Genomic DNA, 25,049 nt, shown 5'->3' on the forward strand with positions numbered 1-25,049 from the left:
CACAAAATGGATGAGGGCGAGCACAAAATGGGTGGAGGGGAAGGCGTAACGCCCAGCTCGACGTAGAGACCTGCTGGAAAGGGTTTGGGTGCTGCCACATCGAAATTAACTGCTCTAATCCCACGAGATCATTTCTAGTGGTTTGGGTCACGCTGCTGGTAATCCTTTTACAGTTCTGAATGAAGTGCTTCCCTTGGCAGTGCGCTGAGACACACTCTGCTAAGTCTTGCACCAAGTTTGGAGGAATTCATTAGTCTTAGGCAGTTTGTACCCACTGAAAAACGCATCTGTGATCCCCCACCTGACAAACAATTGGGAAAAGAACTGCAGGTTTTAGGGCTCTGCTACAACACCTGTGGGGAGGAAAAGGGGCTTTGCTTGGTATCCTCTCCGGAGATTCTCTGGGGCAAGCAGCCTTGAGCCAGGTTGTTACTCTAAATGACAATAGGCTCTTTCTCCTGCAGCTGACTGCTGACTTTAATGAACGCTTAGCAACTTAATTATCTTTAAAGGTGCTACTGCTCTGTTAGAGATTGCTGGAATTGGGCAGTGAATTTAAAAGTTACCAGGGGAAGGGCAGCCGCAGGGGAAGGCGCACACAGAAACACCTGGGTACAGCTGCCATGCGACCACAGAAGCCTGATTTCCATGAGAAATCAAGCTGAAGTCATTTCAAGGTGAGGGACTGTGGTTAATCACCCCCGACACACTCATTAATGCATCCCCAAACTTGTCTCCTTGTCCACTGACAAGGGGAGTTGGCCAAGTACAGCCACAGCTTGGGGAAAGCAGAACTACAGCCACGCCGTGGGCTTCAGAGGATCATGGAATTAAAAAATGGGTTGGGTTGGAAGGGACCTTAAAGGTTGTCTAGTGCCACCCCCTTGCCATGTGCAGGGACACCTCCCACCACACCAGGTTGCCCAAAGCCCCATCCAGCCTGGCCTTGAGCACCTCCAGGGATGGGGCATCCACAGCTTCTCTGGGCAGCCTGTGCCAGGGCCTCACCGCCCTCTGGGTGAAGAATTTCCTCCTAATATCTCATCTACCTCTCCCCTTTTTTTAATTTAAAGCCATTCCCCCTTGTCCTGTCATTATCTGCCCGAGTAAAAGTTCACGGGAACTGCTGTGTGTGCTGCCATGTCCCAAGGTTTCACAGCGTCGTGCTGGCTCAGAGCAGGGTGCTGGGGACACGGTGGCACTGCTCACCTCCTGGCTGCTCACCTGCAAAGGACGGGATAAGATCTGCCAGCGTCCACAGAAGGATAAACAAAATACCAGAGAAGTGAAGGGCGAGGCAGCGTTTTGTCGTTCTTGGAGGACAGGGTTCTGACACGGGGCGACCCGTGCTGTCCTGCGGTCTCTGGAGCCACCCCGTCACCTGTGAGGAGCAGGTCGAAATCTAGTAGCAATCTAATAACCTTTGGAGTTTGACTCCAAAATATGTGAAATAAATAAACAGTTATTTATAATTTATGATATAAATAAACTTATTGATAATGTATAATGAAAGGAATAAAAATAAGAAAAGAAAGCCTTACAATGAAGCCTGGCATTCCATTTTTGGTATCTTAATTTTTTTTCTTTTATCTTTATTTATTTATTTATTAATTTATTTATTTTATTTTATTTGAAAACTCTCAGCCTGACAGCAAACTGAGCCTCCCCAGCTCACGTGGCAGCACGGCCTCACCGCGCCGGTAAGCGCTGCGTAGACGCCTGGCATCCAGCGCGGCCCTAAATTGCAGCACTAGCATGTGGTTGCCGTCAGCCACCACATCCAGGAGGAAATGGCACCTTGTTACCTCCCAGATGATCAGCTCCCTGTGGGGTAAATATCCTCGGCGTGGCATTGGGGTTTAGCAGCAAGGTTCCTTGTAAAGGAGCTGGGATTGGAGGGAGGGTAGATGTGAGCGCGCGGCGCTGGGATGTTGCACCTATAAATCTTCTGTGTCTCCTGCTAGCTGCTTTCCTCGCTGACAAAGGACAAGTGTTTGCTGCCAGTGCAGGGTTCATAAAGCACAAAAGGAGGGTGTGTGTTCTGCATTGCTTCCTGTAACGCCGGCTGCAGCTACGGCGAGGAAGCACGGAGCAGGAAGAAGCCAGGGGATTCCTCAGCTCCTTGGCGGCTGCAGCCTGGCCAGAGGAAGGAATTCAGCTTTCAGTGGCAAAGTTTGCATTTCCCTTCAGTTACACAGTGATAAAGTGACTTCTACAACAGCAGCCACCGTAGCCAGAAAGCACTGTAGGCAGCAGCTACCTTATGGGCCCCGTCCAGGTTACTGCTCTTGTGCTAAGTGATTTTTTTTCTGAAAATCTGGTTTCTTTTCCACGTGTCTATCCCATTCTGGTGGTTGGCAAGTGTCTCAGTTTGCCGAGCAGCAATGGCTTGGACAGGCCCTGTCCTTCGGAGAGCTGCCTTAAAACAAATAACTTGTTTGACTTTGGAAATAACTTGCCTGCTCTCCAGGAGGCATCCTTGCAGGGCTTGTAGGATAAATGCAAGCTCCATGTGCAGGATACGTAACCCAGCGGTCTGTGTCACCTCACTAGGTGGCGTGTGGCTATGCCTGGCATGGGGGGAGATGAGAAAAGACTTAATTCATTGCGTATCTGGCTTCAGCATGTCCTGCCTCTGCTGTGTATTTACAAACGTGGACCTACAAGTTAATGGTTCAGGGGTGAGAACTGAATTTCCAGGATCAGGGACGCCCGCTTCAATGAGCCTTGTATTCAGCTTTGGCCTGAAGAGCCCACTTGAACCAGGAGTGGAGCGAGGCTGGTAGAAAAGGGGTTTATTAAACCAGCCTGTCTCAAAGGGAAAGCATGCTTCCCCAGACACACACGAGCTCTACCCATCTGAAACAGGCGCCTGAAGGAGGGCTGGTGTGTCTGCTTGCTGCAGCTCGGCCAGCTGCTCTATTAAAAGGCCTTATCTCTTCCTATAAATCCTGCCTTGCTTATAGCCTGACATCGTTACTGCTGCAGCACTACCGAAACGCTATCCAAACCCTCGTGCCATTATTTTAAAGGCAAGCCATAAAGGTTAATTTGCGTTCTCCCTGTCTCGAAATGGTGCAAGGCCCGGTGTGGCTGCCCTCTTTTGTTCTAGGGGCGAAGATGCTGCTGGTTACTGCACCCACACTGGGCCACGGGCCCCTGGGAAGCTCTCGGGCTGCTTCCTGAGAGCGAAGCTGGGTGAATCTGCAGTTTCCCAACTGGCCTAAGCTGACCTACCCTGGGCTCCTGCCAGGAGGCAGCTCCCCCAGCCGGCTGCAATCCTCCCTCCTCATTCTCAATCCTGTAGGGTGAATCTGCAGGACCTTCAGCTTGCTGGTGTGGCTGTCTGAGTGGCCACATCAATGCCAGGAGAGATGCCAGGCCCAAGGAGACGTGGTGGGTGCGAGACTGGTCCTTCTGGCAGCAGCATCGACTTCAACTGGCCGACACAGGCTGTGAACCCAAAATGAGCTCCTGAGGCACCTCGCAAACCCCAAAAGCCATGGGGGGTTTGCCGGCAGCTGCCTTGGGATGGGATGCAAACATTCCTCCGTGCCTTTGAACATAGAGAGAAGGGGGTTAACAGTTAAAGAACGGTGCCATGCATCTGCTACACACGTAAGCGAGGGGTTTTCCTGTGGTATTTGGGCTGAAGGTGCCTGCTATTTTATTATCCAGCCAGGCACCAACCTTCCTCTCCAGCTCCAGCACGGCGAGCGCTGGATTTAACACCTGACACACCGGGCTCGTAGCTACAACAGCACTTGCTGAGTTTCTGAAACAAGACAAAATCGAGTGGTTTCCCATGCTGTTTAAGGTTTAGGATGGGAGATGTGTTGTGAGGGGTGCCTGGTGACGTGCCCGTGATGCAGCTGCACGGGGAGCCACGCAGTGCTCGCTTTCCCTTATCACAGTGCTCCCGCCGTGATAAGGGAAAACTGGGGCAAAGGCTGGCACCTGGCTGCACAAGACCCCCCCAGGCGTTCCCTGAAGCAGGAGCTCGTTCCTGCCTTGCTGTGTCAGGTTTGTGGAGGCGCTGTGAGATGAAGCTGCACGGCAGGACGAGTTCTACCAGGGCTTACCCACAGCAGCCTCCCCAGTAACCTTCCCCCGAAGCCAAGGCGGATTAGAGACAAGACGATAATGGGAGAGAAAATCGGGGTCACAGGCTGGTTTATAATCAGTTCTGCAGGAGAGGCAGGTCACCACCTACCTTTCTTACTGCTCCCTATGATTATTCCGTGAAATTCACCTTGGTGTCTTTGATCAGCTCGCTCAGCAAAGCCGGCCTCCGAAGGCGGCTGTCTCGGCTAGCCCATTTGGTTCCCATTTCCCCGTGCCATCGCTCACATGGAGTAAGCTGAAACATCTGGAGGGACCCAGAGGAGCGACGTCCTTACCGCCTGTATCAGTCACTGCCCTCAGCCACCAGTGCCTCCCAGCTGAGGCTGCTGGTTCTGGCTCCTATTTGGCCGTTCCTTCATCCGTCGCTATTGGGCTCGCAGGGTTTAAGGCTCCCTTACTTCCATGATGTTTTGGTTGAATTCCAAAACTGTTCGTATGCTTCTCTCCCTCTAGTAAACTTACGGCAACGAGTAGAGAGCCCATTAAGGAAGATAGGTTTGGGCTATAGAGAAATGCTGCCAACTACTGTAACAGGAAAACATTACAGCTCCCTTTTGCCCAAAAATAACATTTTCTTGCCATGGGTAAATAGCTATTACGGTTCTTCTGGGAGCAATAAGCACAGGCCTCTTCTTCTCCAAAAGGAGCGTGCAGTCCTGGAGAGGAGCTGATTTCTCCGAGGCATGGCCAGGCTGCGTCTGCCACCAGACAGGGGTGCGGGGAGCAGAGGGCAAGGAGCATGGCAGAGCAGGGAGCCAAGAAGGATGCTTGGGGGAAGTCACTCCTGCAAGAAGACCACATGACAGAGACTAAAAAAAGCTGTTCCCCCTCTGCATGGCACGCACAGCACTTTGTCTGGGCTCCTCTCTGCCAGGGAAAGGATCTTAGCTTGGTTTCGTCTCCCTCTGCCCCATGCCCTGGGAGCTGTAATTTGGAAAGCTGGGTCTGTTCATCTGGGTGCCTGCAGAGAGGCAGGCGGCGTCCCGGCATTCAGGAGATCAGGGAGCCAGCTCGTTTTGGTGTCCTGACGCACGCTGACTTGCCTCTTGCATCTCCCTGGCCAGGTTTATTGCACATCCTGCTCGGGAACAGCACGGGGTGATGGTGTCCTGGTGCTTTCAGAGCACCCGGTGAACGATTCCTTCGAGCTTGAGTTTCCAGGTACCAAATGACAGTAAAACAAGGAGAGTAAAGCCATTCATCAAACTCAGTTAGGCCGTGAACAGGAGAGAAATTGATACCGTGATCAGAAGCCAGCCCTCCAGCTACTTTCAGTCTTGTGCGAGCTCTGCCCATAGGACTTCTTTCCTCCCCAAAATGCGCCGTTCTTCATCTTCCTGACTCTAACGAGGTGTCAGCCCGTAGTAATTTCAAGGCAGCTTCTCCAGCTCCATTAGTATCACTCTGCCTTGGGAAGAACATCGGCCTCATTAGGCTTTAGCTTGCTTCCTGCCCCACCGTTCGTCCGCTAAGGGCTGGCTGCGATAACACCTTCAAAACAACGCATCTGGTGCTTAGAGCCAAAAATCAGGACGAGAGAATCCAGTCCTAGCCACTGACAAGTACAAATCCCTGCCCTTTTTTTTTTTTTTTAATTTATTTGTTATTATTATTTTTTATTTTTCTGTCTGTAATAGGAGCGATGCTGAGATCTCTCGCAGCAGAGTCAGGTTTAACACTTCGGTTTGTAGGATGGTTTGAAATGGTCAAAGCACATCTCAACAGGAGTACAAAGTGCTACAAAAGGGCCCTAAACAAACCCTTGCTGACCTGACACTGTCCAGCTGGTCCCCAGTCAGGTCACTGAAAATTAAACCCTGATTTGGCTGAACTATTTATTTCATAAGCATAGAATAAAGGAAAATAATTTATATAAATTAATAAACAAATAAACAACAAAACCACGACACTTTCCAAAGAGCCTGCTTGTTTCTAAATCTCAAATTTGGGTTAATCTGAGAGCACCAAATGTATGGCCGCAAGCAGAGCTCACAGAAGACCCTGGGACCTTTCTGCATCAACACATAAAGCTTAGTGCAATATGGCCCGGATCTGTAAGGCCAAGAAGCTGCCTAAGGTCTGTTGCCATAAGAAATGGGGTGCTGTAGGGCAGGTGGCTCTTCCTGGTGTGAGGCCCTGGCTCTGGGGCTGCAGGTTGCTGCTGTCAGCGAGGAAACACGTTTAAGGTATTCCCATCTCCCTTCACAGCCCGTGCTGAGCGTTTCCACGTCCCACCGAACCCGAACACTGCCTCTCCTCCAGGTGACTTTGGCAAGGAGCAGGATCTGGAGGGCGAAGCGGGTTACCTGGAGAAGTCAGCAATGGGTGCACTGGAGCAGCTCCTCGGCCCCGTCCCCTCTTCAGCACCACGGGGAGCCGTGCGGTGTGCGTGGCTCCTCAGCACCGACAGGGCAGGAAACCCAACCTAGGAAGCGTGGCTCACACTGCGAGCAGACGATGCTGAAGCAGGAAATGCCTTAAATACGAATCTGGCCTCGCAGCAGGGAATAGCAGAAGCCCAGCCTCACGCAGGCGCTGCGATACGCATGTCCTCTGCTCCTCCAGAGCTGCTCCCACGGTGTCTGCGTCCCTGGGGAGCGCCGTGTTTGCTGCTCCATTTGCACACCAGCCAGCAGCCTGCTTTCTGCTCTCTGAGTGCAGCTGGCATGCTCTGCTGGCAGGCTTCGGAGGGGATAACGCCGTCCTTTTCCCCGCTGGTGATGGTTTACCGGAGGTGCCTCCTTTCTGGCAAACAAAAAGGGATGGATTCTGGGCAGTTTCGCAATAAGCAGGAGCAGGATGGCTTTACCAGGCACACTTCACAAGGTACTCCGTATGGGACTAGTGAAGAAACGTGGACTGCTTTTGCCTACCAGCGGAGCTCTGTCAAAGTCAACGCAATGCAAAGGGGTAGCCCAAAGCCAGCAGAGAAATCTCCTGCACCAAAGGAACGGGAGCTGTGCGGGCAGAGCTCGGGGATCAAACGGAGATGTTTAACTTGGGGGTGTCCGCTTGCGAGTTGACCCCGTTTTAAGTCGCAAAGAAATTGGCATTTTTAGCAGGCATTAGGAATTCACCCTCAGTTGGGCTAAACCAGCCCACAGGTAAAGGTCTGCTGGGAGAGATAAATCCCCTTTCACACCTCTGTGCTTTGACACGGGGATGCTGCACGCTGTGGGGCTGCTGCCAGGAGCAGGGTGCCTGGCGTGGAGGCACGGAGCGGTGCCAGACACAGCCAAACCCTTGGAGAGCGCGGCCACTGAAGCAACCGTGACTTCATTAGGCTTGCTCAAGATGCCCTCTAGCCCAGACCTTTCACCTCATTTAATGTTTCCTTGGCCTCGATCACTCGTAATTCTGAACTGAAAAGAGAAAAAAAAAATAAAAAAGGAAAAAAAAAATCCCGCTTCGACTCCGGTTTTCAAACCAAGGCCGTTTGATTTGGAAGGCTGCATTGAAGTCTGTGCTACTGATTGATTTCAGGTTTATTATATTTTCCCCTTTGAAACATGCTACAGTAAAAAAAAAAAAATCTGTACACTTTGTCGTTTTTCATGTAGCCCCTTCTTTCCCCCCCCCCCTCTTTTTTTTTTTTTCCAATCTTAGCAAATGCTCAGTCTTTTCCACTTCAATAGCTTGAAATTCTCCCCTGGGAACCCTAAGCTCTTTAAATATTTTTAGGTTGCCAGATTTCTTATGTTCTCTCTCCAGGAAGCCAATTTTGTTTCTAAGCTCTTGAGAGTAGTCCAGCTTCATCTTCTGCGCACTCACTGCATCACAATAAAATGCTGCCTAATTGCTGCCTCAGCCGAGTCCCAAAGGTGCTGGGGTTTGTCTCTAGGCTACAGTTGTGGACAATAAACTCTGCTCAGACTGGAGTTAAGCCTTTTTATTATTTAAATCTGAGTCATGTAAAATTAGTTTACTAGCAAGTAACCCGCAAAGATCTGGTATGGAAAGAAACTCCCACGTATTGTTTTCCAGCAGGACGAGGGAACGAGCAGATAGAAAGATCTGCAAGCAGCTCGTAACACCAGATGTAATAGGGAGACCGACGTTTAATTCAGCCCAAAAGACAGGAGAGTGTTTCCGTGAGACCAGCAGTCACCCTCAGACCTCAGCTGTTTGGTGCTCTCGAGCTCCAAATTGAAACGGGTGCCATGAAAAAAACTCCCTTTGCTTTTCCTCTAGCTTATCCATAACCTGAAATGCTGTGAAAGAGGGAAAGACAGCTGCGGCTAACAAATGCCAGATGAGCAAGAGCTTTCTTTTCTCAGGCTAGCACAACAGCCGGAGCATTCCCTGAACATCCAGCAAGAAAATCATCAAGAACATACTAAGACTGGGTGGCCACAGCTCCATCAGGCTTGAGGAGACTCCTGCAGCAAGGGGCAAGTGGACAATATGGGGAGAGAGAATGAACAAATCCCCTTTTCCTCACCAGCACCATATCCAGCCATCCTTGATAGCAAGAGATGACAGCTGTACACTGCACACAGAGGCATTTTCTCCCTTTGTGTCCTTTTTTAAATCTGTATTTTAAAGTGTTTCTGTTGTAGGATGTAGCTTCTAACGATAGCGCATACTCCAAGGACATTTCAGCAGAAAGATGATTCTCTCAGACTGCAATTTCCCAAGACAACACTCGGCTTTAGGTGCACTGGGTGCTGTAGACCCAAACCCACAGCCTTAACTAGGCAAAAAATGACACTGAAAGAGATCTCTCCGTGTGCTCCACAAGGTTAGGCTGGCCTTCAGTCAGAAAAGGACAAAGACAGAGGGGATGTGACAAGTCTTTGCAGCAGTCTGGGCAGCACAGCTGGAACCCAGGTTGCTCACCAGCGAGGAGAGCACGCATCCAGGTCAGGACGAGCTGATTCAAGGGCTCTCACGTAGCTCGTTTTGTCAGCACCAAGTACATGTACATGCGTAACAGGGAGCCGGATCCCTCCACGGTGATTTCAACCTAATTCAGATCCAGGAGAAGCTTGCCACCAGTATCAGGGGGACGAAGGCTTCACTCCCTGCCATGGGAGAAGGCGTATTCTGCAGGTCCTGGAGCCTCGCAACAAATGAGACCCCCCAGAGCTCGTCTCAGCTTCATTGCCTGAAATCAAACGACACGGATTTGGGGTCTCTTTTTAGTTATCTGTAAAACAAGCACGATAATACTTTGAGTGCTAAACAATACAAGGTGTGTAGGAAGAGAAAATACCTTTTATTAGGCCAACTGATATAGCTGGGGAAAAGGAGACAAGCTTTCAGGCTTGCCTGAAGTGCTTTGAGATGCTCTGCTGAAAGGTGTTAGAGCTGTGCAAGGGATCATTAAATTACATTCTTCCTCTCTCTGGAAATCATTTAGTGATATTTCAAAGGAAAGATGCTGTACAGAAATAACCAATTTCTATTGCAAATTCTGTCTGGAGCTAAACATCTTCCTTCCTCCCTCTTTATGAACTAATCTAAAGAAAAATATGTTTCAAATTAACGTGTTGAGGATATTTCTGTGGTGTACCGTATAGTCCTGAGATTGGTGCTGTATTAGAGGTAACTTGCAACATCCTTATGCTCAGTACACACAAATAAAATGGCTGGATTTCTGTTTAAAATTAGAAAGCATAGAAACTCAGTGAAAACAACAAGGGGGGAAAAAAGGAAGAAAAGATACAGAAATTACATTATGCTTGTACAAACTGCCTAACAAGCACCAACATTTTCACTGTCTAGTGTAGCCGTCGTGCCTTCGGAAGTGGTGAACCAGTCAGAGGCCAGAAAAGAGGGACAGAAACGACCAAATTCTTAATCCTCTCCTCCCCCTGATGTATCAAGAAGGACAGAGTGACCTGGGATTGCTCAGTCTTCGTGCTGAGTGACAGACTAACAGCACAATGGTATTGCAATTGTGAGCGTACCAGGAAATATCAGCGCTCCCGTGGAGTTACTGCATCACGGAGATTGCTGGGGGCCGGGAAGGGCAGGTGAGAGGAGGTGTTGGTTTGGTTTACTTCCTAAATTCAAGTAATGCGGAACGAGGAGGAGGCTCCAGGGCCCCAGCGTCACCTTGTCTCACTACATCCATTACAGGGGGGTGGACAGGAACGGGAACAGCCAAGGATCAGCTCAAATCGGCCACAAGACAGGAGGCTGGGATGGAAAAAGACCTTCCTCCTCTTCCTCCTCCCCCAGCCCCATCTCCAGACCTTAACTCCACTTACGCTTTATCTGAGAGGCTTAACTGTGCATAAATCCTGCTCATATCACAAGAGCGCTTCATTTCGGTGTCACGATACAAATGGTGCCAAGAGTAGAGGAAACTGGAGGGAAGTGGGAATAGTAATCTCCAAATTTGCAGAAAGCAGTCACGAAGAAGAACGAAGGAGACTGCTGCCTGTGTCCACAAGCAATGAAGTTAAGCTGCAGTTAAAGACATTTACATTAAATATTAGAGAATTGTCCAGGATTAAGGAAGATAAAGCATTACTAGAGACTGCCCAGAGAAATGGTGAAATTTTCATTGCTGGGATGTGTAAAAAAATGTAAATAAACATTACCCAAAGTTTTGCTGTTGATGACTGTCCACTGGAGCGGAGAATAGGCTCGGTGATTTGTTTGAGAAAGGTTACCGTGTGTGACCAGGCTTTCCCGGACGTATTCTCTGTTTCACTCGGGAAGATACTGCTGAAGCTTCTCCGTTTGTGCGAGGTTTTGAGATTCATTCCTCTGAAAATATTTGTCTAAGACCGGAGGGGCCGTTTATCTTCCCAAGTGCCTGTTCCTCTCCGCTGATCACAGACGCAGTTGCAGATGACTGGCTTCGCGTGGACACCTACTTCTTGAATCCATGGAGTCAGATGAGACAAACTCCCACCCTTAATAGCAAACTCTGTCACTTCTAATGTATTCCTAGATACAACACTCACACCTCCATTTTTCACTCCAGCTATAATTACTTGTTTTGCATGGATGGGGTGGCACCCAGCACACATAACCACGGCGTTATTTATTGTCCTGTATTAGTAATTTTATCACATTACACTTGGATGCCATATGGTGCAATCAAGAATACAATAAAAGTTTCCTACGCAATGTATGAGAGGCTTCCACACGGCAATTAAATATAACCTACTCCACTTCTACACTCCCTTCCTACGGCGAATATCACTCAATTACACGGTATCTCAGTAAGGAGAACTTTATTTTTAGATCCAAAAGCCAGCCAAAGCTCTGTTGAGTTGCAGGTAGAGCTATTAACCGGGGATGCAAGCAGCTTTAATTCAGCAGCATGTATGAAACGTTCAGGTGCTTGTGATATATGGCATTAACCGCTTCTGTTCCCAAAATTTGTTTACACTTACCACATGCACTCAGTTACTCTGTCTGAACCTGTGTAGTTGTATTGTACCCATTCCTTCAGGAGACTAAATTGGGCACTTAGACATTTACACTGTGTCTACAGTGCAGTTAGAGGGAATGAGTTTGAGCTTCCTACTTAACTGTTAGCGTTCTCCTTGGGAATCCATCGAGGTACATCTCGTGTCTTCAGGATAAGGCATGGATCTCAGGTAGTTTGCTCTTGGGATTACTCCCAAGCACAAATAAGGCCACAAACTTTTTATTTGGCTCCCTGAGATCCACGGTGTTGTCCAACACCATTCTGGCAGGCTCAGCAAACCCTCTACCCAGACACTTACTTGTATCCCAGTGCACATAATACATACGTTTCATTTCAAGCTATAACAACATCACTCTGAGAGGTTGTTGCACAGCCCTGACATATCACAATGTAAGCTGAAAAACACATTAAAACAATAATTCTGCTCCAGGGCTAGGAGGATGCCACAAGCTCCAGGGTAGAGGGCTATGTGTCGTGGAAAGGGCACTGCAGTAGTGCTAAGCAGCTGGGCACGAGCCAGTGATTCTTGAGGAATGTCTTCAGTCTCACGTGGAGAAGGACCAGAAAGAGGTGAGGCTTCAGCTAGAAGAAGCAATTAGCCAGGTCATGTCATAGGTAAATGTATGTGGAATGTGATAGATAAATATGTAACTAAACAATCTCTTCACAGGTTATTAAGAAGCCTGTCCTGATGGCTACACAACTTTTAAAAAGCGGCGCCCCAGATACCATGTAAAATTATTAACCATTACAAGCCATTAACCATTCTCTCAGCTCATTGGGTTTGTGGCCAGCATTCCTAATTGCTTTAAAAGCACACTGCTTTCAAACACGACAGTTAATTCTCTAACAACGCTAAATATCTTAACCGCTGGGACTGCAAAAGCGTCCCAGTGGTGGTCATCACTGGCAGTAAATCCCTCTGAACTGGAAGGGATTTAATAATCAGAAAATGAAGTTTTAGTTCAGCAGACCTTTTCATGGTACATTTGTAAACCCTGTAAGCTATTTTGTTTGTAAACGATGGCCATTTTTACAAGAACAACAGAGACATAAGGTCAGATTCTCTCCTTCTTACAGCGATGCAATCTACAACAAACCTCCAGGATATTTGTGAAACACTAAGGGCATAAAAATCACATACACAAACACGCATGCTTTGATAAAGGATTTAGTCTCCTTTACTAAAATCCTGAAGTTGCATAGATCTTTTTCTTGGTAGGACACTTGGCAAACAGGTCCAAGAGTTCGATTAATTCCTGCCTCTTGCTAAAGTTCCTCGCTGCCTCGGATGTGTAGGTTTAGCTGTTCACAGGATCATACAACGCACCAGGTCAGAGCTGTGGTCTGGGTGAAAAGCAGCGACTTCTAGAGGTCTCTTCCAACCTAGAAATTCTGTGATTCTTTCTCAGGGTGCCTTTCAATCCAGCTGATTTCACCCGCCCATCCGGCAGTGCCACCACACAAACAGCTGTAGCAGCACGGGCAGCAGAGTGATAAGCAAAAGCAAGAACAAGTGTTGAGGGGTGGAGATCAGCTAACTCGGTTTTGTTGCCAAGGCAAAGATGCAAAGAATAGCACAGAACAGCATTCAGAGTTGAAGAGGCTCCTCCAGATGATAATTCAGAGCAGAAGCCTCGCTAACATAGTCTGAATTGCTCCCCGGAGGAGCCTCTCTCACTCCTTCAGCTATGCAAGGCATCTAGGGAGACAAGCCTCCTAATTTAGGCATGTAAGTTAGATGTTTAAACGTATGCAGTGAATATTTCCCCCGAGAATGTGAATGGGATGCTATAATAATTTGAAATATGTTTAACCAAAGCTCTGATAACCACGTCTGTTCTGTTACACGACGCTGTCAGTGTGCCACTGACCCTCCACTGACACTGTAACGTTTCTCATTTGTTAGATAAACGAACAAAGTTAAGAAACGCACATCTTCCACATGCAGTCCAAATTTTGAAGTTAAAAAAAGATTCCCAGTTTTACTCTCAAAATACAAACCAGATTAAGTCGTTCACATGGAAACCACGGCATGTTCCCTACAGTAATCATATCAGCGGACCAGAAAGGGACAAAATGATTATTGAAGTGATCACCAGCACATCTTATTCATGTTTTTGTTCTCCTTAAGCAATTTTTAAAAGTTTTCATGAAGGATTTTGGCTAATTACATTTTGGTAATTACATTTTGCCATTCAGGACATTGCTCCTATCCGCTCAGAACTTTTTACACGTTACTTGATGGAAGGAAGAAGTCACGGATAAATGACAAAAGTTGGTTTTGATGCACAGGCACTGCTTGCTTACCTCCTGCACTCCTGACTTGCACATTCTTGATTCTTAGGCACACAGCAGAACACAAATTTTTCAGTGTGTTTTTCTCTGTACATAACCACCTTCACTGCCATTGCTGGACAAGGCATTAATGCGTGTTAGACCGTGCTGTGTTTATTCTACTGGTTTGCACATCTAAGTAGTGTGTGAAAAAAGCTGCCCAACTGCTCCCTTATTTGAAACTTCCACTTTTAAGTCAGAGACGTATTTAGAAGGGAAGGAGAACAATACATACCAGTATGACTTAAATTTATGCCTGTGTCTGAGGTAACAGGCTCGACTGCGATAACTGCTCGGTTCAAACTCCTGAAGGTCAGCATCCTACGGTTCTGTGATGGTTTCCCCTCAGCCCTCACACCGCAGTAAAACAGCTGCCTGCGGGTCATGCGTAACACCACGGCCGTGCAAGCAGCAGTCAGCACGGAGCGGTCAGTCCCCTTATGCACGCTGACTGGGCAGCTTGTTGCCAGATGAAATATTTAACAGCTAAGCTCTGCCTACCTTGTGCTCAGCAGAGGCACCAGCTGAGCCCCTGCTTTCTACCAGGCCACTTACCAAAAACTGAAAGGAACTCGGTTATCATTAAAGCTTCTACCCTGTTCTTAAATGTGGTAGAAATTGGCCAACGAGGGTCAAAATCACTGCAGTGGGACAGTGTGCAACTCCAGAGTGTCATATCTTTAGCAAACCAGTCTAAAATCCACACCCTACCACAGAAGAATTGTATTGCCAGACATTTTTTTGCTTAATTGAGCATCACAGGTTTCTTCTTAGCTGTCAGCCCTCGCACACGGATGAAACTGACACAACCCTGCCACCTTACACTGGTGATCTGCCACAGGGCTGGGGTGATGTGACTGCATTTTTCATTTCCTGCCCTCGGTTTTCAGGTACCAATTGCTGACATGCAGCTTCGTGGGCCTGGCTCCACTTTCTCTGAGGTTTCTGTCCAAGCCTTACTCTCTCTTTGACCTCTGTAAACTGCTTTCTTAATCCTTCTCCAAAGAGTAATACTGTAGCAGATGCAAAATGCTTCTGCATATTAAGTATACACAGAAAAGAAACACAGTACCTCATTTCTGATAATTCTTTCAATTTCTGTCCAAAGACTCCAAGCAGAATTACTTTTTTTTTTTTTTTTCCAACCTGCTGGGAGCTTATTTCAACCAATCTCAAAGACATACTTTTTTTTCTTTTTTTTTTTTTTTCTCCTACCCGTATTTGCCATTAATTTGTCACTGGCTCGTTCTTCGTCATTTTAATCAACCTAGTCATAACTCTCATGACATATTTCTCTCTCTCTGGCTCTAACGATGCAATGAACACATTAGGTAGCACTCCTCTCAGCTAACTTTATGCATCTACAGTTGCAAACACCCACATTTATGGTGATAGGCTAAGCACTTTAATAAGCAGTGGAAAAAATATTAAACAGAGTCAGGAGAGTTTGCCTTAGTCAAAGAGGGAAGCACCTCTCTCCATCATGAAGAAAACCAAGAGGAAGGCTAATTCAGATGCACAAGTCTACAAGGCAGGTGTCTACACTTGATCTGTTAAATACAATAAACTATATCCATGCCTACTCTCGTTTTCTGGCTAAGTTGAAGTCTCATTTGAGCATCAACTGCTTTTCCATGAACAATCCATAGCATTTGAGACGTACGTGGTGTGAAAGATGTTGGCTGGATCCTTCTGTGTTGCCACTCCATCACAGATTCTGGAGGCTCAGGCTCTGACATTCCTTCCTAGAAGGGAAATTGGTGGATGCATCTTTCTGATAAATACCATACAATAAAAACACATAGGCAGAAGAATCACTACATGCATACATTGAAATTAACAGTGTCTACTGATGCCTTTACTGAGCCGTACACAACTTCCCTTAGGTTCCCCAAGGTTAACGTCCATGAATATATTACATGCTCCCTCTTTTCCTTATTGCTTCCCTACTTTTTTTTTTTTACCCCCCCTTATTACAGCATTTCTCAATGCAACCTGTAAGACCTTTGGTAAAGGGTTATGTTTGCACGTGAGCATTAAACAATATTACGAAGGCGTAATAATGCTGGCTCTCTAGTTAAAAATAATTGCAAGGGGAAGGGAAGACAACAGCAAAGGGCAGCTGATAATTCATGGATACCTCCTGAGCTCTCAACCTCCTCCTGCAGGACTTTGTGCGTGGGAGAAGGTTACAGATGAAGATCCCTGCAACTTTGTCCTAAATGCCTGTACCAGCCATCTGAGCGAGACACAGAATTTATGTAACAATAACCAAATCAATTTGGAAACCAGCTTTGCTAATCTGACACAGACCCTAAGCGTGGATAGCTCTAAACTTATCTGGCAGAGCCTGCAATTACTCTCGCTTAAGAGACACTTTTGAACCAAATCAAACGTTCACAGCAAAAGAGCTACGTTAATTTATATCAGCTTCTGATTGAACTGCCTAGCATAAATCAGAGCGAGAGGGCATGCAATCAGCTCAGCTGGCAGATTTGCAGATCGCTGAAAGGGGCACGCAAAGTCCCTGGGGTCCGGCTGTGAGTAATGCCCTTCTCCACCAGCACAGCTGGAGCCCATCTAGCCACAGCTGCTGACACCCACCACCAGCATGCCTTACCCAGAACTGCCAGGTAGACAGCCTCTGTCGAAAAATAAAAGGACGCAAGCCCTGAAAACACACTCAGAGGAGAAGAAGTTGCAGTGGTTTGGAGTGTCGCCCCCGCACAGACATTTTGTACCTTCCCTCTGCCTGACAGCAGAGCTGCTGAAATGAAATACGTGCACGAGTCCCAGCTGTTTCGATACAAGGTCCAGCAAATTAGCTTAAACTGCTGATAAAGATGAGTGTAATGCCATATTTCGTATTAAAATGGATTAGAAACATGAGTGGTTTCCATTCCAGGGACCGTTGTGGGGGCAGGAACCTTCAGTAAGGAGGCAGAACAGGGGGTCAGGGGAGCAATATTTCTTGGGTCTCTCCAGCCAAACCTGCTGGAGTTTGTCTGATCGTGGCAGTAGGAAAAGCTATGAAATATCACCCTCGTGGTTACCATTCTTTCACTTTATTAACAAATTTATGAATTCCCGATGGCCTGTTAGTCCTTCCCCCTCCTTTTGTCACTTCTTGTACCAAAGACCAGGCAGCAGGATAGCTACAAGCGCGATCACGAGGAGGAGCAGGAGGCTGGAGCAGCCGACCTCCCGAGGGCCCTTCCAGCTTCAGCTATCCTATGAGCCTGGAGAACAGCTCATGTGCAGGGGGGGGAGCTTGGAGATGTGGTTCCCTCCCTTCTGTCCCAACCACTTAGCAGATCTTGGCTAAATGTGCAAACAAAATGTGCCTCCCAAAACAAACTTTCCCTCTGAGGGGTCCAAAAAGAGTGTCTGAGTGACTCAGGTACCGCTCCGGTGCTCAGCAACTTTTCAGAGGGAGGTCAGGGGGGGCAAGGGTACCACGAGGAAGCAGCCCATCTCGACTGAAGTATTACACAAAAAGTTGAAGGGAAAAAAAATAAACGAAGCAAGAGAGAGGTTATGACTAACCACCCAACCTTCTCCCGGTCACAGTTTACCAGCTGAGGGATACGATCCCCAGACGAAGCAGTTTATGTGTCTAATGGGATCAGAGGGATGCAGCCTTGTGGGAATGGGTATTATGGTGGTACAGGGGGCAGGCTGCGTATGATCTACTCCCCCTTCAGAAACATTGAGCTCTGTAAGGTCTGCACAGCATCTACGCTTTTGGGTATGTTAAAAAAAAAAACAAACAGCAGGAATCGGAGTCATGGGCAGGCAAGTTTGAAGAAATCTGGAAAAAAGGGGAAGCCAGAGTTGCAGCTGTTACGAATTCATCACGATTTTGGCTCCAGTTCTAAAATGCTCCACAAAGGCATAAGAATCTCCACATGATTTTGAGGGAAGCGAGAGATGTACGTGCACAAGTGACACATCCACACATGCTGTATTGTTTAAGAGGCGTCCCGAGCATGGGCTTTCAGCCCCGGCTCTTTTCGCTCGCGTCAGCTCCCATTTCCGAGGCTCTTGCTGCGAGACGCAGCCTCGCGCTGCTACCTTAAGATAACAATTTGCGTTTTTTCCAGAGAAATCACGTGTGGCCGGTGGGAGCTATGGGCAGATCATGGTTTGTGGGATGCTCGGGGAGCCGTGGCAGCGAGCAGCTGCACGCTTTCTGGTGGCCATGCGGGCAGGGAGAGGTTTGTACGGGCACCAGAGCTCAGAAACGTGAGGTTATGTTCACCCTCAGACGCCTCAGACTGGGTCAGCCCTCACCGGGTGCCGCTGTGGTGCCAGAACTGCCAAACCCCATGTTTTATTCCTCCATCACCACATAAAAACGGCGCTCGAGGTGTGTATGTGTGGTGGGGATGGATGTCCACAACACCCCCAACCACCCTCCAACAAGCGGGAGGACTCCTAATCTGCTTCCAGCTGGCCCCAAAACCCCCCAAAAAGGGGTTTATAGGGGATAAAGGGCACATTTCCCCTCAGCCCTCCCCCGCCCCAGGGGCCGCCAGCGGCCGCCCCCTCCCTCCCCGAGCCCGCCCGCCCGCCCTGAGGCGAGGTCCCGCCCCCCGCGAGAAGCCCCGCCCCCTCCCCCGCCGCCATGGCAACCGATTGTCGCCCATCCTCCCCCCCCCCCCCCCCCTCCCCTCCCCTCCCGTTTCCCCCCGGTGTGGCCGCGCCGAAGGGGCCGCGCCCCCCTCCCCGCTCCGCCGGCGCCCGGCCACGCACCCCGCTGCTCCCGAGGTAACGGCGGGGCCCCGGCGGTCCCTCAGGGCGCCGCCCGAGGCGGTTCGGCCCCGCGGCGGAGCCGAGAGAAAAAGCTGGGGGGGGTTGTATAGGGAGGTGGGGGGCAGCTTCCCGCGGAGCCTGCTGGGAAATGTAGTCCCGAGGCCGCCGCCGCGCGCTGGGCGCTGAGGGGAGGGAGGCGGGAGGGGACTACAAGTCCCAGCGGGCATGCGCGGGGATGGGCGCTGCGGGTTTGCCCCCGCTGAGAGGGCTCTGAGGGGATTGGGGGGGGAGAGCCCCCTGTGAGGGGATGGGGGGGGCAGGAGGCTTGGGGAGGGGATTTTGGGGTTAGAAGAGGGGGTTTTGGGGTTAGAATTGGGGAATTTGGGGCTGGAGGGCTCCGTGAGGGGGTGTTAACGCCCTCAGGTGCTTAAAACTGCGGGTTTTGGTCGTGCCCACCGGTTTTTTTTTGGTGTTTTTGCTGCCCCCCCACCCCCACCCCACCCCGTTACCCCTGGCGATGGGTTTGGCGTTATCCCGCTCAACAGGCAGGAGGGAGGGGCAGGGCAATAAAACCAATAAAACCGCAGCTCCCGATCGAGGGGGTGTTTAAAATGTACGTGTTTGTTGCAGGCGTGCTGTGTGGAGGGGTGTTCTGTTGTGTTTTGTTTTTTAAGTGTTCCTGGAGAGCTGTGTCATGCAAGCATCGCTGCAGTGGTGCCCCATTGGGTGTCAATATTGAGCGTCTACCCCAGTTCTGTGCAGCTGCACACGTATATACAGCATTAATCCCCTCAGAGGGGGGGGTCTGGCCAGTGGGTGCTTGGTTTTATTGCAGCTGAAGGTGTTCTCCTCCTCCTCCTCCTCCTAAGGAGCAGACCCTGCCCTGAGCCACTCACAATTTTAAGATTGAGGAGTAAGGGGAAGGTAGGGAGATAACGATAGGCCTTTATCTGGGGCTTTCTAGGTAAATAATTGCCAAACAACTCGTTCTGGTGGTGATGAGCTGAGGAATCCAAAGGCTGTAGCACTAACAGCAGGACGTATATAAATACATCCATATTTATGTATTAAAGCATACATCCATAGAATGCATTCTTCAAAATTCTTCTGCTTAGGGAATACATTCTTCAAAAGAACTTTTAAGAAGCAGAATTCCACAAGATATGCGGTCATAGTCCTCAGGAGCCAATTCTCCGGCATTCAGAAAGGGAATTCAGGAGGAGGAAAAGCATCCAGGCCTGAATGCTGACCTTATGAGTCAGGGTTATAAACACATGTGAGTCCTTTAAACCTGCGATTATTCGTGGAAAGTTTATCTGGTTTGCAGATCAGCTGCACTAGGAATGTGGCAGCACCAGGGCTGAGTCTGAGTGGAGCTGGCTGTGGGCTGTCAGGGCTGACGAGCCACAGCGGTGTGAGAACATGGATAAGCCATATCCAGCACCAGGTGCAGCAGCTTTTTAACTTCCCTGGCTCAGAGCCTGACCTAATAAACACTTTGAACCTGGGCTGGCTCCGCACAGACCCATCTTGGGAGTCTTTGGTGGCACGTTTGCTCCGCCAGAAGCGCTTATGGGTGTGATGTGCAGAGATGCAGGTGGCTCCACAAGGAGCCAGAGGGATTATTGTCCTGGACTGAGCTCCGGACAGGCTTTTTAAAAGCCTTCAGGTTATCTTAGCCCTGTATCCTGTCGGAGAAGGGATCCACCACCTCAGGGTTGGTACTACATGGATGACTGATGCTGGTTTGGGTTTGGTGTGGTGCTAATGCCAGAAGCCCCAGGAGGGTGTGCCATAGGGAAGAGAGGAGCTTGGGTCAGCAGGGCTGTGACAGCAAGGAAGATGGTGATCTTCTCACAAGGTAACCCCTGTGTGTGTGGAGTTATGCTCCATCAAGTGCCCCACAGTGCTTGTATTTGCCATTTTCACTTCTGTTATCTATCTACCTGGGCGATGAGCACCTCATCACCTGAAGAGCTGCAGATGTGGCTGTGGGTATGCCTGAAATCGGCATGTGAGTTGCTCAGGAGGAGAATACAGTTTGCAGTCAGTCTCAGGAGCAGCACAGCAGTCTCTGGTGCTTCTTTTTCTAGTTCTTCAGAAAGCTGTAGTTCAGAGGCTTTGCACATGGTCGTTTCATTCTCCAGGATGCTCGCTGTTCAGTGCAATAGCATGTTCTCTCTGAAGCACTGACCACCTCGCTCAGTGGTTTGTTGTGTAATTGTGATTTCCTTTAACTTGTGGCGATTGTTTTTACTTCATTTAAAGATTTTTTTCCCCTTTATATTTTAAGTTAGTTCTTAGAAGAATCCACACACACGTTGTTTGACATCCACGTGCATGTCTCTTCCTCCCATTCCCACGCACATTTCCTTATTAACTCTATTCCAAAACAGAGTTTCAGTGCAAAGAAGCCAAACAACTGATGACAAAAAACAGTCCCCTTAGTGCTGGGGTTCCTGGGCTGTGGTGTGCACACACTTTATCCTGTGAGTGCTCTTCAAAGCGACACCTCTGAGGAGGAGGGAACGCTCTGATGGCATTACCTGCTGCTGCCACTGCCGTGTTTGTATCCGTATGTGCCGCTGCTGATGTGCACAGCAAAAGGGAAAAAAAAGAAACATAAAAAAATCTTAGAGCAGACTTTTTACCTTTATTTAAGTGGCTTCTTGAATCACCATTTAAATCCAGACCTGCTGGAACTGAACCACAGGTGTATATATATAACAAAAAGAACCATATATGTATATATAGAGACCAAAAAGTAGTTGGGACGCAGTGAGGTAATAATTATTAGTGCCCATCCAGGTCCATGGAGCCACAGCTGCAAATTTAAGCAAAGCCAAGTTACTAGAGAAAGATAAAAATAATTCAGTTGTGGAACTTGGCAAGCCCTTTTGTTTGCTTGTGCTTCATCTGACAATGAGGGGCTAAAATGTTGGTTTTGGCGTGCCAAAATGAAGGCGACGATCTTTCTAATAAAACAGGCAAGATTTAATTTTTTCTTTGGAATTGCATCTTTGAATTCTTAAAATCAATTGAAATACATCAGGCACGTGAAGAAATAGAGTCTGAGAGAAATACGCTTCTGCAGGCTTCTGGTGGGGATGGTGGGGGATGTGGTAAAAATGTTTTCTCCTCCTCTGACATCGTTCCAGTTAGTGCTGCAGGTGATGCCTCTCCAGGTAGGGCCCTGTTGCCATGCTGTTCCGTGCCTCTATTTTAATGAATTTTGACCTTGAAGGGAAAGGTGGAAAATAAGATTGTTGGGCTGTATTTGGTGAAATTATGATTGAGGGAGAGGAGTATGTTTGGAACTGGTCAGAGCTGACTTAGAAGAACAGCGTGGCCTTAAATCAAGAAGGGCAGCTTTAGATTAATCGTGAGGAAAAGCTTCCAAGCAGTAAGAAGAGAGGAGCAGCCACCTTGTGTGTGGGCACCTCTCCTCATCGATGATCCGTGAGCTGAGGGATCTCAGAGGGCATCGTGGTGTGCTGTGGAGCTGTCTGGTGGTGCAGGACGGAGCCATGTTGCGGTGGGATGGAGAGCTGGTGTCACCAGGAAGGTGTGAGTTGTTCTGAGGGTGCTGGCGACGCTCGTCCCTCACTGTGCATCGTAAAATAGGTGGCTGTGATAGGGCAGGAAAAACAAATATTTAAAAACAAAACAAAACTCACCATTTATACTTTTTTTTTTTATTTCTGGTTTCTTCGGAGTATACAGCCTATGAACTCCACAGTAGGTAGAACAGATAATAAAAAATGCACATACAGCATGGAAAAAAATCCATCCCTGAATCTTGTTGCCTCCTCCCAGACCTGGTGCTGCAGCATGGGGTTGGTCAGAAAACCATCCAGGAGAGAGCAGCTTCCCCAAAAGAACTTTTTTCCCCTTAATTTTGTGTATATTTGTTCTGACTTGCTTTGGAAGTTGGCTATTCTGAATTAAGAGTGCCGTAGCTGATGGGTATAAGAGGTTTGGGACTTGTTTAAACTATTTTGGGGCCATCCTTGTGTGTGTTAAAAGGAGCGTGGCCAGCAGGTCAAGGGAGGTGATCCTCCCCCTCTGCTCTGCCCTGGTCAGGCCTCACCTGGAGTGCTGTGTCCAGTTTTGGGTTCCCTGGTACAAAAAAGACAGGGATCTCCTGGAAAGAGCCCAGCGGAGGGCCACAAAGATGATACGGGGCCTGGAGCATCTTCCCTGTGAGGAAAGGCTGAGAGACCTGGGGCTGTTCAGCCTGGAGAAGGCTGAGAGGGGATCCCTTCAATGTGTATAAATACCTGAGGGGTGGGAGACAGAGGGATTTGGGCAACCTCTTTTCAGTGGTTTGTGGGGACAGGACAAGGGGCAGTGGCCACAAGATGGAGCCCAGGAAGTTCCGCACCAACATGTGAAGGAACTTCTTCATGGTGAGGGTGACGGAGCAGTGGGACAGGCTGCCCAGGGAGGTTGTGGAGTCTCCTTCTCTGGAGATATTCAAGGCCCGTCTGGATGGCCCTACCTGGGCAGCCTGCTCTAGGGAACCTGCTTTGGAGCTGGTGCTTTTTTGGGTGGCGAGGCCCTAGCTGTTGGGCTGTGTGGGATTCAGGTAAACTAAAGGGGCAGGCATCGCTGGCGTCTTGTTCTGGGGGCAAGGGAAAGGCAGTGCTTTGAGAACTGCTGTTTTAAGGTGCCTTGAACTGCCATCAACCCCTAAGTGACAAGCCAAATTTAATGAAAAGGTGCAAGTCAACCTGTGGATGTTGGAGTACTTTGCAAGAGTATTTAAACAGAAGGAGGTTCTCAGCTTTGCCTCCAGTGGGGCTGCCGTGCAGCAGCATTGTAGTCTCATTAGGGTGAGGGCTCTTGAAAGAGCTAAGCGCAGACGTCCCTGGTGCTGCTCGGAGCGTGTAGGCATGTAGAAAAAGCATAAAAAGCAATTTAATGCCTCGTGCCAGCTGTGATTCATGGGCTGACGGCTGCTCATCCATTGTGGTGAATGGAAGTTTGGCTGGTTAAGTCCTTGAAGTTCGGTGTGGGCAGGGCTTTTAATTTTCTTGTGTTCATTTAACAGGATTGGGACCAAAGGCAGTGAAGAAGCTGCATCGTCTTTTTGTGTGTTTATTTGTTTTTTAATCACTGTAAAAGAATTGTGATGTTATGATCCCTCACCTTAATTTGGTAAAGAGGTACTTCAAGAGCTAAATGACTGGTAAAGAAAAAAAAACAAAAAACAATTCAGCTATGAGAGAAATAACAAAACTGGGGTTTCACGGTCTGAATTACTCTGCAGTCTACAATTTTTCTGATGATTGTGTTCTTTTGTAGACTTCTGAGTAAAGATGAATTTAGCAGAGATCTGCGATAATGCCAAAAAGGGAAGAGAATACGCGCTCCTTGGGAATTATGACTCCTCGATGGTCTATTACCAGGGTGTAATCCAACAGATCCAGAGGCATTGCCAGTCGATCAGAGATCCAGCAGTAAAGGGCAAATGGCAACAGGTAAGGTGAAATCAGGCTCCCTGTCCACTGTTATCTGATACTTGAAAAATACATTCTACATACATTCTGTGGTATAAAGGATGTATATTTCAACCAAGTTTTTAACATTTTGTTCACAATATTTGGTTGCTATTTATGGGGAAATATTTCGTATGGTGTATTAAAAAGGATCATTTTATTCTAATTGAACCTTTTTTGCTTTCTCTTGTGATGTTTCATCACTACTCACTGGTCTGTCTGTGTGTGATTGCTTACTTTGGCAAAACTGTTTTGCTGAAGACTTCTCTTTGCTGTTGTATTTTTTATTCAGTAAACTTAAGATGTGAGTAAATGGCTTAGCATCAGTGGAGTGCTTGTCTGAGTAGCAGGTAGCTATGGCACTACAAGGTACAAATTCCAATCAGGTTTCCAAAACCCCAAGTAATACCCTTAGTCTGGATCATGTATCACGTACATTACCATTCTACACGTATGTATTTTTCATTGTAGAAAATGCACTCCATCTGAAATAATAATATTCAAAGGATAAACATTGAAAGGTATGTTCCAGGAAAAAAAAAAATCATATTGTGCAAATGTTCTTTTTGAAAGAACATACCCCTTTGTAAAGATAAAATTCTGCAGTGGGTGAAGAGAAGATTTCAAGGAGAGTTTCTCTAAATATTAGTGTTTAACTAATGTCGCTTAAAATGGAAGCAAATTTTTATGTTTATTGCAGCAGGTGCTTTGGTCATGATTTTGTGCTTCAAGCGTCTGGCATTTTTTGAATACTGACAGCTAAAACTGTTAGCAATCATTTCCTAATCACATTCTACTCGTAGGTCTTTATCACGACACTATAAAAGTCTGTCTGCTCATGAAGATGTTGCCTGCAAAATGTGTGTGCATACAAGCAGCAGTGATAGCTTAGCTGTCCTGATGCTGTAACAAGCTGAAGGTTGGACAGGAGATATTCA

General features: G+C 48.0%; 1 protein-coding gene and 2 long non-coding RNA genes across 11 annotated transcripts in view; 1 reads left to right on the forward strand and 2 right to left on the reverse strand.

Moving 5' to 3' along the window:
- Positions 1 to 6,566, reverse strand: part of LOC106016663 (uncharacterized) — a 35,921-nt gene extending 29,355 nt beyond the window's left edge. For 4 of the 5 annotated variants that reach the window (XR_011806467.1, XR_011806465.1, XR_011806469.1 and 1 more), the window contains exons 1-3: positions 4,214 to 6,337; positions 3,238 to 3,556; positions 1,225 to 2,570 (exon numbers count right to left, since the gene is read on the reverse strand). This is a non-coding gene — a long non-coding RNA (uncharacterized lncRNA). Of the gene's footprint in view, positions 1 to 1,224; positions 2,571 to 3,237; positions 3,557 to 4,213; positions 6,338 to 6,431 lie in introns of those variants that run through there. The other variant, XR_011806466.1, reaches the window with a different exon arrangement.
- Positions 6,567 to 7,999: 1,433 nt separating this feature from the next.
- On the reverse strand, positions 8,000 to 18,754 carry LOC106016662 (uncharacterized). Of its 3 annotated transcripts, none has more exons than XR_011806471.1 (5): positions 18,611 to 18,754; positions 15,519 to 15,600; positions 10,677 to 12,100; positions 10,341 to 10,539; positions 8,000 to 9,232 (listed from the first exon to the last, which is right to left on the reverse strand). It is a non-coding gene; the product is annotated as an uncharacterized lncRNA (long non-coding RNA). The 3 variants fall into 3 exon arrangements; XR_005263430.2 differs by lacking the exon at positions 18,611 to 18,754 and adding an exon at positions 15,996 to 16,461; XR_011806472.1 differs by lacking the exons at positions 10,677 to 12,100; positions 18,611 to 18,754 and adding an exon at positions 15,996 to 16,461.
- The window catches only part of KATNAL1 (katanin catalytic subunit A1 like 1), a 34,286-nt gene continuing 27,756 nt past the window's right edge, over positions 18,520 to 25,049 (forward strand). Inside the window, exons 1-3 of one of the 3 annotated variants that reach the window (XM_072032645.1) lie at positions 19,088 to 19,534; positions 19,726 to 19,886; positions 23,918 to 24,093. In XM_072032645.1, coding sequence (XP_071888746.1) covers positions 23,932 to 24,093 — 162 coding nt within the window. In that variant the 5' untranslated portion in view covers positions 19,088 to 19,534; positions 19,726 to 19,886; positions 23,918 to 23,931. Of the gene's footprint in view, positions 18,626 to 19,087; positions 19,535 to 19,722; positions 19,887 to 23,917; positions 24,094 to 25,049 lie in introns of those variants that run through there. The other 2 variants (XM_038174834.2, XM_072032646.1) reach the window with 2 other exon arrangements.

The sequence above is a fragment of the Anas platyrhynchos genome, chromosome 1 (assembly GCF_047663525.1).
Source record: "Anas platyrhynchos isolate ZD024472 breed Pekin duck chromosome 1, IASCAAS_PekinDuck_T2T, whole genome shotgun sequence".
In the NCBI taxonomy this organism is placed as follows: Eukaryota; Metazoa; Chordata; class Aves; order Anseriformes; family Anatidae; genus Anas; species Anas platyrhynchos.